General features: G+C 59.0%; 1 protein-coding gene across 6 annotated transcripts in view; it reads right to left on the reverse strand.

Annotated features, from left to right (window-relative positions):
* OTUD7B (OTU deubiquitinase 7B) overlaps window positions 1-12,870 on the reverse strand; it is a 30,770-nt gene extending 17,900 nt beyond the window's left edge. For 5 of the 6 annotated variants that reach the window (XR_013958537.1, XR_013958538.1, XR_013958539.1 and 2 more), the window contains exons 1-2: window positions 12,787-12,870; window positions 3,223-3,371 (exon numbers count right to left, since the gene is read on the reverse strand). Coding sequence is in view for 2 of the 6 variants with exons in the window: in XM_080634980.1 (XP_080491106.1) it covers window positions 3,223-3,295 (73 nt within the window). In the remaining 4 variants the exon portion in view is untranslated. Of the gene's footprint in view, window positions 1-3,222; window positions 3,372-6,404; window positions 7,344-12,786 lie in introns of those variants that run through there. The other variant, XR_013958540.1, reaches the window with a different exon arrangement.
* Window positions 12,871-15,098: the final 2,228 nt, after the last annotated feature.

Consider the following 15,098-nt stretch of genomic DNA (forward strand, 5'->3'; position numbering starts at 1 on the left):
AAGGAGAAAACCCCTGGCCTTTGGGAACTCCACACGGAGCGGTGGCACCTGAAGGGATTCATAGATCCCAGTACCCATGAGGCAACGCAGGTGTCTACCAGCACCTGGAAAGGACGTGTCTGAGGGACCCTACAGTGCTTTTTGTGAGCACAAGAATCATAGAATAATAGACTGGGTTGGGGTGAAGGGACCTTAAAGCTCACCCAGCTCCAACCCCCGCCATGGGCAGGGACCCCTTCCACTGGAGCAGCTTGCTCCAAGCCCCTGTGTCCAACCTGGCCTTGAGCACTGCCAGGGATGGGGCAGCCACAGCTTCTCCATTCAATTCCAGTGTCCCTATATGCAGAACTTCCCTATATCCAACCTAAACCCCCCTCTGTTCCAGTCTGAACCCATCACCCCTTGTCCTGTCACCCCAGTCCCTGATGAAGGTCCCCCTCCAGCATCCCTGTACCCCCCTTCAGACCCTGGGAGCTGCTCTGAGCTCTCCACGCAGCTTCTCTTCTCCAGGCTGAGCAGCCCCAATGTTCCCAGCCTGGCTCCTATGGGAGCTGCTCCAGCCCCTGCTCATCCTCGTGGCCTCCTCTGCCCTTGCTCCAACAGCTCCATGTCCTTATGCTGAGGACCCCAGAGCTGCACCCAGTGCTGCAGGGGGGTCTCCCAGAGCAGAGCAGAGCAGAGGGGCAGGATCCCCTCCCTGCCCTGCTGCTCCCCTCCCGTTGATGCCGCCCAGCACAGGGGGGTTCTGGGCTCAAGCTCACACTGAAGCCGGGTTATGGGAGGCTTCTCATGGACCAACACCCCCAAGTCCTCCTCCTCAGGCTGCTCTGCATCACTTCCCTCCTGGCCTGTAGCTGTGCCTGGGATTGCCCTGAGCCATGTGCAGGACCTTGCCAAGAGAGGGGGCTCAGGGTGTTCAGGGAGGTTTTTGTTGCACAGAGCAGGTTTTGCTGCTGCTTGGACGAGAGAAAAGGGAGGTTCCCTCCTCCAGCAGGAAAACCAAGGTCCCCTGGGGACACCACGAGCCAGCAGTTCAACCACAGAGAGACCCGGAGCCTGTCTCCCATGTGATGCTCCAGCTCTCCTTGCCAGAGCCCAGATGATTTGAAGCAGAAGCTTGGAGCAAGCTGCTCTAGTGGAAGGGGTCCCTGCCCGTGGCTTTAGATGAGCTTTAAGGTCCCTTGCCACAAAGCATCCCATGATTCTGCATCCCCCTCCAACTCCACATCTGAGTAATTCACTTCCCACATCTCTGTTATCCAACTGCTCTCGCTAATACCCACCCAAACTCGAAAAATCTCCGTGTTTTCCCTCATTCCCACCCCTGGAGCTGTCAACTCCACCGAGGCTGCAGGAGAAACAGCACCAGCTCAGCAGCACATCACCGAAAGGAGCCAAAAGAATCCACCCATGCGCGAGCAGGAGAGGCAGGGCTTGAAGCAACATCTGCTTTAACCTCTCCTCTCACCAGCCTCAATGTGCCTTCCAAAGGGTAATCTTAGAAACCCCGAGATGAAACAGAGCAACTTCAACCCAGGAGCCAGCACAAATCCACAGCACACACCCCACAACGTGCCAGATTCCTGCGTGGAGCTGCCAAAGTGAAAGGGTGAAGCCCTGAGCCCAGCACAGCCAATGGGAGTTCCAAAGAGGACCAAGCTGCCAAAGGATGCTGCGAGCACCGAGACAGGGAGATGGAGCAAAGTGCCTAAAGACATGGATTTGAGCAACGATTGCAGGGCTTAGACTTCATTCTTGCTACAGCATCCGGAGCGGCAGCACCAGGGAGCTGGTGTGGATGCTGTGGGAGCATCAGCTGCTGCTGGGATCAGGGACAAACATGACCTGTATTATACAAGAAAAGGGGTGATGGGAAGAAAGACAGCAAGTATGGTCTTGCTTTGTAATTACAGGGTGGGAAAACCAAGCCCAAAATCATAGAACCATGGCATGGTTTGGGTTGAAGGGACCTTAAAGCTCATTTAAAGCCACAGGCAGGGACCCCTTCCACTGGAGCAGGATGCTCCAAGCCCCTGTGTCCAACCTGGCCTTGAGCACTGCCAGGGATGGGGCAGCCACAGCTTCTCTGGGCACCCTGGGCCAGCGCCTCAGCACCCTCACAGGGAAGAGCTTCTGCCTAAGAGCTCATCTCAGTCTCCCCTGTTCTGGCAGGTTAAAGCCATTCCCCTTGGCCTGTCCCTGCATCCCTTGTCCCAAGCCCCTCTCCAGGTTCCCTGCAGCCCCTTTAGGCACTGGAGCTGCTCTGAGCTCTCCCCTTCACCCAGCAGAGGGGCACAATCCTCTCCCTGCCCTGCAGCTCACACTCTGGGGTGCAGCCCAGCACACGAGGGGCTCCGGGCTCCAAGCTCACACTGAAGCCAGTTCATGGGGAGCTCCTTGTGCAACATTTCTGTCCTCCAGCGTTACAACACACCGGTATTTACTCAGCACCCTTTTGTCTACATGAACCCAAAGGCAACGCTCACGAGCAGGTTTACAGCTCCTCCATTAAGACCTGCTGTCCTTTCTCCTCTACCCTTCCCATCACTAAGTACAGGGTGGAAACGAAGCACCTGCAGCCTCCAGCTAAACACAATCAGGAGTGAGCAACTTCCCAGTAGTCTGGAGGAAGCATCTCAGCACTCTCCATCACCTGAAACCCACCGGTCCTGCTTGGGAGCAGCCCCCAGCCCCAGTGTAAGTGGGGCTTTAAGGGGATGCTCTGCCAGGAGAGGTCACTGGCACCCACCAAAGAGCACTTTCTATCGGCACAATCAAACCACCAGCACAAGCAGAACAAGATATACCAGTAAAAGCATGGTTTTGCCTGTATAATTATCCCTATATTGCTTCCAAAACACTGGCAGCCTTCACCTAGTGCTATTCCTTCAGCCCTCGTGGAGGTATTGCTGCTATAAAGAAAAAGAAACCCTCATTTTTGCCTCTTGCATCAAACACACGCGAAGGGAGAGGATGAAGGAAAGGAAACGGCGCTCCGGGTTGATGTGTTCTCCTTCCAACCACTGGCAACTCATTCCCTGATGGATGTGTAACAAGAAGCCAAGGCTGAATGTCAGCAGCCACGCTGCTGAGGGCCCAGCTCTAATAGCTCCAGCACCACATTCCCAGCCGCCGGCAGCTCCCACACCTCTCCCAACGCCTTTGCCCTTCCCATCAGCCACCGCCTGGCTTCTCCCTGCTTCCCTTCCCAATCCCATTTACCTTCGAGGAGATCCCTGGCCAGTCCTGGCTCTGCCCCCGTTGAGCGAACAAAATCCGACAGGACGATGTCCATAGCCGAGGTCGTGGCTCATGGATCCTTCCCGGCAGCTTGGGGTCGGCAGCGCCCGGATCAGCACCTCGGCATCAATCTAGGAATGAAAGCAACGGCACCTGCGGCTCACATTGCAAAGCAAAAACCCCCCAGCCAGACCAGGCAGGAGCCGAGCTACCGGATGGCAAGGGAAATACCCCCCCCCCCCAAATCAATTGGGATTTAGGACTGAAACAATGGATAACTGGGAGGAAAAGCCCAGTTTTCGCTGCTTTCTCCCTGCATGAAGGGGCTGTCATGCTGCTGCTGCTGCTGGGTATAGCAAGGGCTCAGCAAATTCGGGGGTTTCTTCCTCATTTCAAAGGTGTTAAAGCTTTTATTTCCAAAATGATGGGAAAGTAGCAAGGAAAAGAACGGGGTTTCTTTGGGAAGCAGGGAGGCAGCAGGAAGCTTCTCTTTCATCTCTGCATGGAGCATGGGTGGGCTCCACTGAGCACCCTGAAATCAGAGCAGAATAAAAGCCCCAAATGGTGGAATTAACAGATGCTGCCTATCAGAGAATCACGGCATGGTCTGGGCTGGAAGGGAGCTTAAAGCTCATCTAAAGCCACAGCAGGGACCCCTTCCACTGGAGCAGCTTGCTCCAAGCCCCTGTGTCCAACCTGGCCTTGAACACTGCCAGGGATGGGGCAGCCCCAGCTTCTCTGGGCACCCTGGGCCAGCGCCTCAGCACCCTCACAGGGAAGAGCTTCTGCCTAAGAGCTCAGCTCAGTCTCCCCTCGGGCAGGTTCAAGCCATTCCCCTTGGCCTGGCCCTGCATCCAAAGCCCCCTTACAGGCAATAACCCCCCAGGTGCAGGACAAAAGGAATGCACCCCTCGGGATCTGCTTCCCCAGCCCAGCCTGGCTCAAGGGACATTCCGTGACCCTGAAGCCTGAACCAGAAGGAGCGGCGATGCCGAGGTGTGTGCTCCTGCTGGGCATCCAAATCCTGATTTTCTGCATTCCTCGAGGCACAGCCGGAGCCGGACCGGGCAAGGAGCTCTCCGGGAGCTTGGGTTGATTGCACGTCAAGGGCTGGGATCAAAATGCCACTCTCAAGGAGCCAAAAGCGGCTGGAAAAACCCCTCATCCCCAGCTGAAGGAAGGGGCTGAGGGAGGGGGTGCCCTGCTGAGGGTGGGAGCCTTAAGAAACCTCTTTGTTTCCCTGGAGTCCCAGCGTAAAAAGTCTCTTTCCGGGGTTATTCCTGACGGGCAAAGCTCCTGGTGCCATAAACTGCCTCTTTCCAGGATTATTCCTAAGGAGGGGCAAAGCTCCCCTAACGCACAACTCCCGGAGCCCAGGCAAGTCAAGCAGCCACGCTTTAATCTGGAATTTCCTGGCTTTGTTGCTCCAATGCCGTTCTTCAGCACTGTCAAAGCCTAAACCCAAGACTTTTCAGACAGCAGAATTGGGCAGGGAATTCCTGCTCTCGCCCCATCACCACCATAGGGAACAGCCCTAACTGGAAGCCGCACATTTGTATCCTCTAACCACCAGCAAGAGGTATGGAAACAGGGAAGTTCCTAACGGGAAGCTCGCTGCAGCACAGTCCTGGAATGGTTTGGGTTGAAGGGACCTTAAAGCTCATCCAGCTCCAACCCCTGCCGTGGGCTGGGACCCCTTCCACTGGAGCAGGATGCTCCAAGCCCCTGTGTCCAACCTGGCCTTGAACACAGGCCCCCAATCTCCTCCCAAGTTCCCTTTGGGGCAGGAATTGTTCCTCAGCTCCATCTAAACCTGCCCTGGTGCAGCTTGAGGCCGGTTCCTCTTGTCCCATCCCTTGTTCCTTGGGAGAGGGGACCAACCCCCTCCTGGCTCCATCCTCCTCTCAGGCAGTTGTAGGGAGCGATCAGGTCCCCCTGAGCCTTCTCCATCGGAACCCCCCCGGTCCCTCAGCCCTTCCCCATCACTTGTGCTCCAGGCCCTGCACCAGCACCTCAGTGGGTTCAATATCCCACACTGAAAGCTGGGATTGCGGCTCTGTGCTGGGAATCGGGAGCTTTTACACCTGGGATTGGCCTCCCATGCACGAACATCCCCAGAATTCCATGGAGGACCACAAGGGCGGTGTGGGGAAGCGGGTGCCTCCTTCCCAGCAGGGTCTGGGAAGAGGTTGCTGTTTGAGCAACCCCGCGGGTGGGAATCACACAATTGCACATTGTTATCCCACCCCGGCACTAAAACTCTTTGGCACGGACACCGTGGAGCGGCAGCGGCTGTTTACATGGAATGCTGCATGTTTGGGGAAGGGGGATGATACAAAATGTACACCCGGCCCCATCACCAGCTTTCCAATGGACAGAAGTTATCCCATTTCAGCCATCTCCCTGCAACCAAACCGGAGACATGAGACAGAGGGATGCGGCGCATTCCTTCCCTCTCCCTCCCATTCAGCTCCACTTTAAAACCTGGAAAACCTCCTGATTTCAAGGGAATAATCCATTGGATTGGTCACTGCAGAATGAAGGCTTCAGGCTTCAGGTCCCTGGTTGTAATCCTTATGTTCTTGGCATGGTAACTCAGATCCTTCCTTCCAGCCCCCCATGGAGCTGTGCTCTTCCTGATCTCCTTCTTGCCTTTTCTCCACGTCTTCCTTCCCGTGGATCACTCTGATCTCACCGTGGAGCCCCTGTGCTGGTGGGAGGCTGAGCGCAGGGATGGTGGATGAACCACAATGTGGAGGATGAGCCACCCCAGATGAGGAGGATCCATCTCATCACAACCTCCTGCAAGGAGCTGCCCTCCACTAGGAACTGCAGCGCATCCAATTCACCAAAGACTTGCATCCCAACGACGCGGGGGAAAACCTTTGGAACCGCAGCAGTTTATGAGCTGACGGGGTTTGCTCCAGCATGGAAGGCTCAGGTAAAGGCACAGGCAGGGACACCTTCCACTGGAGCAGCTTGCTCCAAGCCCAGTCCAACCCTGAACACTGCCAGGGATGGGGCAGCCACAGCTTCTCCGTTCAACCCATTCCAGCTCCCCACCACCTTCACTTCTTCCTTATCTCCAACCCGAACCTCCCCGGCCCGCTCTGAACCCATCGCCCCTTGTCCGACCAAGAGCAGAAGCTCAAGAGGAAACAAACCTGCTCCTGGTGTCGGCAGCACCAGCAGCTCGGAGGCGTCCAGGGGCAGGCACTGCCCAAGCCCTGGAGCTGACAGCGGTGTTCAGGCTGCTTTGAACCGAGCGTGACTCCTGGCTGCAGGAACCTCAACGTCCTCGGCCCTCAGGAATCTCCGAGCCCAGCAACGCCTCTGCCGTGATGCAAGGCCTGAGCTATGCGGGTGAGACACGAGGGGCAGCCGCTGCCGGTGCTCCCGGTGAAGGCAGCCCCCGCGGTGCAGGGAACACTGGCATCGTTCAGCTCCCGGCACCACGCTTCCCCCCGGGATCTGCTGCGTCACCATCCACACGGAGCGGGGTTCCGCAGGGCTGAGCCTTCCCCTCCCTTGTCCCAAGCGCCAGCACCTGCGCTCTTTTCACATCACGGTTATGGGATGGTTCGTGTTGGAAGGGACCTTACGGCTCCTCCAGTTCCAAACCCCTGCCTTGGAGCAGGTTGCTCCAGGCCCATTCCAACCTGGCCTTGAACACGATCCCAATCTGCCACCAAGTGCCATAAAGGTAAGAAACGAGGTAAAAGCTCAGCGCAGAACCCACCTTCACCCTATTGCAGCTTCTCGTCCTCTACAAACACCCTTGTTAAACACAAGCTCCAGGCGCCACACTGAGCAGGCCACCAGCAGCACCACAGCCACAGCCTCAGCTGGCCTAAAAGCCGCTCGGCTTTAAGGATGCTCCAATCCCCAGAAGCCTCTTTACATCATCTCACACTTCCATTGGTTGTGTCCCCAGGCACGGGATAACGTCGACACTCCCAAACCTCTGGGAATGGCGACATTTGCCAAGCAGGCTGCTGGAACGGCAGTCACGGGTTGCCCTCAAGGACTGGGCATCATCAGAACCCCCACTGCAAAAGCAACACCACTGTGGTGCCTGTATGGATGGAACCGGGTACGGTAAAACCCCCGACCCCACAGGGATGTCACAACATGTCCTTAGCTAATGCTTGTAAAATGCTGTCAAAAGCTTCCTTAAGCCTCACCCTAATGAGACACTGGAAGGAGCTGCAGGAGGCAGGAGATGGATGAGTCCTTGGCAGCAAAACCCTGGCAGGTTCAAGCCATTCCCCTTGGCCTGTCCCTGCATCCCTTGTCCCAAGCCCCTCTCCAGGTTCCCTGCAGCCCCTTCAGGCACTGGAGCTGCTCTGAGCTCTCCCCTTCAGGAGCCTTCTCTTCCCCAGGCTGCCCCAGCTCTCTCGCAGTCTGTCCAGCTGGCAGAAGCAGCAGGAAGCCCATAGAACACACGTGGTGCAAGGGGAGTATTTACATGCACTTGATGACGAAAGTCCTCTCGTTGCTGGTGTCCAGCACAACGCTGATTTAAAAGCCAGCGTTTAAGACCAAGCGAGGCTGCACAAGGGCTTCTGACACCAAATGGAGCGGTTCCCTTGGGCTGAAACTAAACTTTCCTGATGCAGTTGTTGTGTCCAGCTCCTTGAGTGAGCAGCAAGAGGGTGCCCAGGGTGAAGGACACCTCCGCCTGCCTTGGTTTTGGTCTGAGACCCAGACACCCTCACGGCACCTCCAAGAGCCTGGTTCCGGGCCTGACTCCGGGTTCCTCAGGTGAGCCTGGGGACTTGTTGAGGCAGCACCAGCATCCGTCAGGGTGAGCTTTCTGCTATGAAACCCCGCATTGCCTGCAAAGGCTTTCTCATGGGGGAAGCATCTCCTTCGTTAGCCACTGCTGAGGGCTGGCTCCCTCCAGGACCAGGCACGGCAGCGTGTTGGGGCACGCCAGCACAATGGGGTGAAGTACTTCCAGCAGCGACGAACTCGCTCCTCCTCTCCGGACAGGACAATACAAACCCCAAAGCCCAGTGAATCAGCCTGAAACCATTTGCTGGGAGCTCTGAGAGACCCGTGGGGGGCCGGCGGGCATCGCACTGCTCCTCCTGGCACCTCCATGCATGGCAAGGGAGGACGCAGCTCGTGAGCCCTTCCTCCTCTCGCTGCTGTTGACTTAAGCAACACCCCACGGTTAGAAACACCCTTTGAAACAAACGCCTCAAGGTGGGCACTGATTTGTTCGTAACCTTCCAGCTTTGAGCCTCTGTGATTCCATGGTGCTGAGGCACCGGCACAGGGAAGCTGTGGCTGCCCCATCCCTCGCAGTGTTCAGTGGGGCTTGGAGCGAGCTGCTCTACCGGAAGGCGTCCCTGCCCGGGGCTTTAGATGAGCTTTAAGCTCCCTTCCCACCCAAACCCATCCATGGGTCTATAACAGCTTCCCCCCCGCTCGCAGGGCCGGAGCGCCGCGATGCTTCCCATGGAGCAAGCAGAGCGGAGCTCACCCGGAGCCGTGAGTCACACCTTGCTGAGCCTTACACAAACACTGCTTCTGGCTCCGTCACCACACCCATAGAGCAGAGAGTGAAAGCCCCGCACCCGGGGCACCGCGGGGATCCTCCATCAGCACAGACCTGCGTCCATCCGGGCCGGAAAGCACCGGCGATGAGACCCGGCCCGGCTCTGCCTTTGGGAAGGGGCAGTGAGGAAGGGGCCGGGTTTAGTTAATCCCCGCACGGGAAAACCCGAGTAACAGAAATGGAAACACTTGATGCCAAAAGCTCACCTAAACCAGGATGGGCGGAGGCTGCAGGAAGTGAGGAGAAGGACTTGGGCTCCCCATGACCCGGCCTCAGTGAGCGCCAGAGCCCAGAGCCCTCCCTGTGCTGGGAGCACCCCCAGAGCGTGAGCAGCAGCTCCGGGAGGGGATCCTGCCCCTCTGCTGCCCCTCAGAGCAGCTCCTAAAGGGGCTGCAGGGAACCTGGAGAGGGGCTTGGGACAAGGGCCTGTAGGGCCAGGCCAAGGGGAATGGCTTGAACCTGCCAGAGGGGAGGCTGAGATGAGCTCTTAGGCAGAAGCTCTTCCCTGGGAGGGTGCTGAGCTTTAAGCTCCCTTCCAACCTGAACCATTCCATGACTGAAGGCAGAAAGAACACACCAAAGGCACGTGAACCTCCCTCCCTCCCTCGCTCCTTCCACAGCATAACCCAACACGGGGTCAGATCCGAGGGGCCTGGCAGGAGCTCAGCACAAGCAGAGCCTCAGAGCATCCGCGGCCTCCGTCACCAGGCCAGTGAAGAGACCGAGGGAGGAGGTGAAGAGGAAGCAAGGTCCAATACTGAAACGTGCTCAGCTTCATCCCTTGTGTCTCCTGGGGCACGAGGAAGAGGGAAGTCACCCAACACATTTACCTAAACCAGCATTTCCCTGGAAACAAACCCAATCCACAGCACGGGGACGACGATGTCAGCTCCAGGATCATCACTCTGAGCAGCTTTCCTTGGAATATGAAACCAAGGGAATTATGTGGAGAACAGAACAAGGTTAAGGGCAAAACTCAGCATGAAACGTGATGTGGGATCCCTGCACCCAGTGGCCTTTGCTACGCCCCAAGAGGTATTTCCAGAAGTATTTTAGGAGCATTGAACTGCACTGGCTCTTCCGGAGATTCTCCGTGTGGCTGCTGAGGAGGGCAGGACCTGAGCCAGGCTCCAGGCTCCATCCAGCAGCACAAAGTCAATGCAGAACCTTGGCCGGGCACCTCCAACAGCTCCAGGGGCAGAAAGGACCTGGGGGGGCCTCCGAGTGGGATCCTCCAACGGGCACCTTCAGATGGGAACCGAGGTGCCAAGATCCAGAGGTCTGCTCCTGCCAATGCTTTTCCTGCCCTGTATCCCCCTCTTTGCTTCGCAAAGCTTCACTTGGAGGCAGCCCCCGGCACAACGCAGCAGGATGTGACCCGTTGAACTCCAGCAGCACACCTCCACCCGGGAACCGGGATCAGCCGCACTTCCCACTGCCACAGAGGGAATGGGCTGATCCCCTCCAGACCTGCACCAAACCCTGCCCCACGGTGCCATCACCAAGCCCGTCACTTCCTCAGCCTCATCACAACAGCTCCGAGCAAACCTGCCAGGGCTCCAACCCAGCCAGACCTGAAGGTCCCCAAGGGAGGTTCCTCGCTTCCTCCTCCTCCTCCCCAGGATCCCGGGGTGCTGCCTCCGTCCAGCATCCCTCACCTGACACTGCAGGTTACCTAACACAGGCGAGAAGAGCCAAAACAGAGCCAGGATTAGCGCGGAGCCTGACCTGACCTAATACCTTCCTCACAGGCGCTGAGCTCCGACTTAGGTGCTGTGCGAGGTGGGCACGGAGCGAGCAGCTCAGCTTCATCCAGGGCAACAGTCACTGAGCACCAGGAAAACAGAGTCAGAGCTGAGGGAGCTCTTCCCTGTGAGGGTGGGAACAGGGAAGCTGTGGCTGCCCCATCCCTGGCACTGTTCAAGGCTGGATGGGGCTTGGAGCATCCTGCTCCAGCGGAAGGGTCCCTGCCCACGGCTTTGGGTGAGCTTTAAGGCCCCTTGCACCCACCCCATTCCATGGCTCTATGAAGAACCCAGCCATTGTGGATGAGCTGACGCAGACAGTTCCAGCCATCAGGCTCAGCTTTTCCAGCCACACGACTTCATCTGACCCCAGCGCCTTCACTCGCCCTGCACAGAGGAATCCAGCCCACTAAAGGAGGGACATTGGCAGCCCGAGGTCAGGCTCCAGCACCTCCTGCCTGGCACAAGCAGCTCTTTGACCACCTTGGGAAGCCCCAGCCTCAAAGCCGAGCTCTGAAGCCTTTCCGTGTGCCCTGGGCTGCTCCGGGCCAGCGATGCCATCCCAGCGAAGGGAGAGTTTCCAGCAGGGAAGAGGCGGATTTAAACACACGCTGTAGCTCCAGGGGCAGAGCACGAGCAAAGCAACGGTTAAGCAAGAGGCACAGTGGAAGTTTATAAAACCGGGATGGTTTTCATGTGTTTAACTGCTGCTAAATAAAACCTGACCCTATTGCAGAGCCGCAATCACCTGCTTCCCTTTGCTCCAAATACAACCCTGCTCCTTCCAACACCCAGATCAGCCTAAACCTTGGGATGATGAACAGGGCGGCAGCCTCCAAGCCATAGCAAACCCTCCAACACAAACACAGCAGCTTCATCACATCCAAGGCTCTTCCCATATCATCATCATCACTCTTATGCATCAATTCCTCTGTGCTTTTCAGGGTGAATTACAAAGCAACTTCCCGATCCATCCCGAAGGCAAAACAACGGCTCAAACCCTGCCACGGATCCTGTGCGCTCGGCTGCACCCCCAGAGCGTGAGCAGGACACGGAGGGGATGCTCCCCTCTGCTGCATGAAGGCGAGAGCTCAGAGCAGCTCCAGTGCCTAAAGGGGCTGCAGGAAACCTGGAGAGGGGCTTGGGACAAGGGATGCAGGGACAGGCCAAGGGGAATGGCTTTAACCTGCCCGAGGGGAGACTGAGCTGAGCTCTTAGGCAGAAGCTCTTCCCTGTGAGGGTGCTGAGGCGCTGGCACAGGGTGCCCAGAGAAGCTGTGGCTGCCCCATCCCGGGCAGTGTTCAAGGCCAGGTTGGACACAGGGGCTTGGAGCAAGCTGCTCCAGCGGAAGGGGTCCCTGCTGTGGCTTTGGATGAGCTTTAAGCTCCCTTCAACCCAAACCATGCCATGGTTCTGCAAAGAACCCAGCCCCTGGCCATGACCGATCCAGACAATTCCAGCCAAGCTCAGCTTTCCCGGCCCTTCCAACCCGACCACGGCGCCTTTGCTCTCCCCGCAATTGGAGGCTGGACCCCTCGTGCGGGGCAGCCGCATCCCCGCGCGGCTCACGGCGGCCCTCACCCGTGCCACAGCCGGGGACGTGACCCGGGAGGCCCCGGCCCGCTCCCGTTACCGCGCTCCCTGCGTCAGCGACTCCCACGACGGGGCAAAGCCGTTTCCCTTAAGCCGGGGATTGCGGAGCTGCCCCGGCCCGTGACTCACCGCCGGGCTCCTCACCCACAGGGAAAGTGCTCCGGGGCCGCGGCGAACCCGTCATTACCCGGCCCAGAAACTCCCCTTTCCTCCCGCGATCCCGACCGGGCAGCTCCGGAGCTGCTGTTGCGGAGCCCGACGGGGCCCGGCCGAGGCCGCTCGCACCGGCCCCATCCCCTCGGCGAACCCCAGCGCCGCGCAGCGCAACTCGCCCCGCTCCCAGCCCCACACATCGGGAAGCCCCATGGAATCCCGGGTCACCGACGGCGACCCCACCGGCTGCGCGCTCCGAACTGACCGGAGAACCAGGACTCGGCCCCGCTTCACCCCCGCCCGCTCCGTGCCCGGGCCGGTGACCCCGCTGCCCAGCCGGGCTCACCCCCCCACTCCACCCCGCTGCCCGCCCCAGCGGCGGGGCCCAGCGCCGCGCTCCCTTCTCGGGGCAGGAGCGGGCGCGGGCGCAGCCGCCCCGCGGGGCCCACAAGGCCCGGGCCCCACCGCAGGGCGCGATCGCGGCGTTACCTGCGCTGGGCTCCATGGCGCGGGCGCGCTCCGGGCCCCGCCGCCGCCGCCGCGCTGCCCGGGGGGGGGTGAAGAGAGGGGGGGGACACGCGGCACCGCCCCCGTTCCCGCCCGGAACGCTTTGGCGGGCGCACGCGGCCGCCCCGCCCCGCCGGCCTGCGCGGGGCCAATGGCGTGCGGCGCTGCTGCCACGCCCCCTGCGCCCGGCAGCGCCACGGCGCCTGCGCGGGAAGGGGGGAGTGCGCCCTCAAGCGTCCGGGCCGTAACAGCGCAGCGGCGCGAGCCCCGATGGGGCCTGAACCTTCCCAATGTGAGGCCTGAACCTTCCCAATGTGGGGCTTGAACCCTCCCAATGTGGGGCCTGAACCTTCCCAATGTGGGGCCTGAACCCTCCCAATGTGGGGCTTGAACCCTCCCAATGTGGGGCCTGAACCCTCCCAGTGTGGGGCTTGAACCACCCAGTGTGGGGCCTGAACCCTCCCAGTGTGGGGCCTGAACCTTCCCAATGTGGGGCTTGAACCCTTCCAATGTGGGGCCTGAACCCTCCCAATGTGGGGCTTGAACCCTCCCAGTGTGGGGCTTGAACCACCCAGTGTGGGGCCTGAACCCTCCCAATGTGGGGCCTGAACCCTCCCAATGTGGGGCTTGAACCCTCCCAGTGTGGGGCCTGAACCCTCCCAATGTGGGGCTTGAACCACCCAGTGTGGGGCCTGAACCCTCCCAATGTGGGGCTTGAACCACTCAGTGTGGGGCCTGAACCCTCCCAATGTGGGGCTTGAACCCTCCCAGTGTGGGGCTTGAACCCTCCCATGTGTGTTGCCTGAGACCCCTGTGTGGGGCATGAATCCCCCTTTTTGTGCTCTGAGACCCCAAAGTGAGCCATGAACCCCCCAGTGTGGGGTCTGAACCCCCCAGCATTGTGCTTGAGCCCCCAGTGTGGAGCCGAACTGGGGCGCTCAGTGCCCGGTGCGAGGAGCCTCGTGGTGCCAGTGGCTCCGCTATGGGATGTGCCAGGAGATCCCAATGGATCCCAATGGGGCACCACGGCTCGGGGGTGTCACTGAACCCCGGTGTTCAGGCTGGAAGGGAGCTCTGGAGATCACCCAGTTCACCCAGGAGCGTGTCCATGGGGCTTTGGGATGGAGCCTCCAAGCACTCCCCAGGCAGCCTGGGCCAGGGCTCTGCCACCTTCAGCACCGAGCTCTTCCTCATGTTGAGGTGATGCTTGGTGTGGTTCAGTTTATGGCCATTGCTCCTTGTCCTGTCCCTGGGCACCATCCTCCTGGCACCACCTTTGAGCTATTGATGTGCACTGATGGGATCCCCCTCACTCTGCTCTTCTACGAACCAGACCCAGCTCCTTGTCCATAGGAGATGCTCCAGCCCCCCCGCGCATCCCTGCGGCCCCTTTGCTGCTCTGCCCCCTCTCCCTGCTGCAGCCCCGGGTGGGACCGGCCGCGCTGGGGGTCCGGGAGCAGCAGCATCATGCGCAGGGTTCAGCTGATCCTGGCCTGAATTGCGCCTTTGTTCCCCGCCAGCGCCCAGCCTTGTTTGTATCGCACACAAAAGGATTGTTTATGGTGGCCGGGACGAGAAAGGGCCAGCAAAGAAAGAACAGTTTGTGCCGCCCGGCCCCCCCAGGGGGGTTCTGTTCCCCTTTCCAGGCTGCAGTGTTTGTGCAAAGGAGGAACCATGGCATCCACCAGGTTGGAAACGCTTCCAGGAGCATCTGCAGTGGGACACAGCAGCACCGTTGTGGTGCTTCACGTCGCTGCGATGATGGAGGTTAAAGCGTGCGGTGACTCGATGGGATTTGTTAGAGGACGTTGGGATAAAGAAGTGCCACAAAGAGGATCAGGGATGGGAGGAGAGGGGATAAAGGCAGAGCAGCAGATGGCGAGCGGTGCTGAGACACTGAAGAAGTGAGGTGAGACAGAGCCCCGCTGAGCCAGTGATGCTGAACCAGTTCACTGGTGAAGAGGGACATAGAATGATGCCCCGGCAGTGTTCAAGGCCAGGTTGGACACAGAGGCTTGGAGCAAGCTGCTCCAGTGGAAGGGGTCCCTGTCAGTGGCTTTAGGTGAGCTTCTACATCCTTCCCAACCCAAACCCTCCATGATTCCATGACAAAACACAGGGATTGCAGACACAAAGTCTGTACCGCTTAACTTGGGCTCAATGGGATAGCTCTGGACTGATCTGCAAAGACAACACTTAAAGGCCTCTGCATGAAAGAGCTTTTCTTGTCTTAAAACTCACCCAACTTTTGCCCAAAACCTTATGGAGCGGCCAATTGATATAACTGACATCCA

The sequence above is a fragment of the Psittacula echo genome (assembly GCF_963264785.1).
Source record: "Psittacula echo genome assembly, chromosome: 26".
NCBI classification, from domain to species: Eukaryota; Metazoa; Chordata; class Aves; order Psittaciformes; family Psittacidae; genus Psittacula; species Psittacula echo.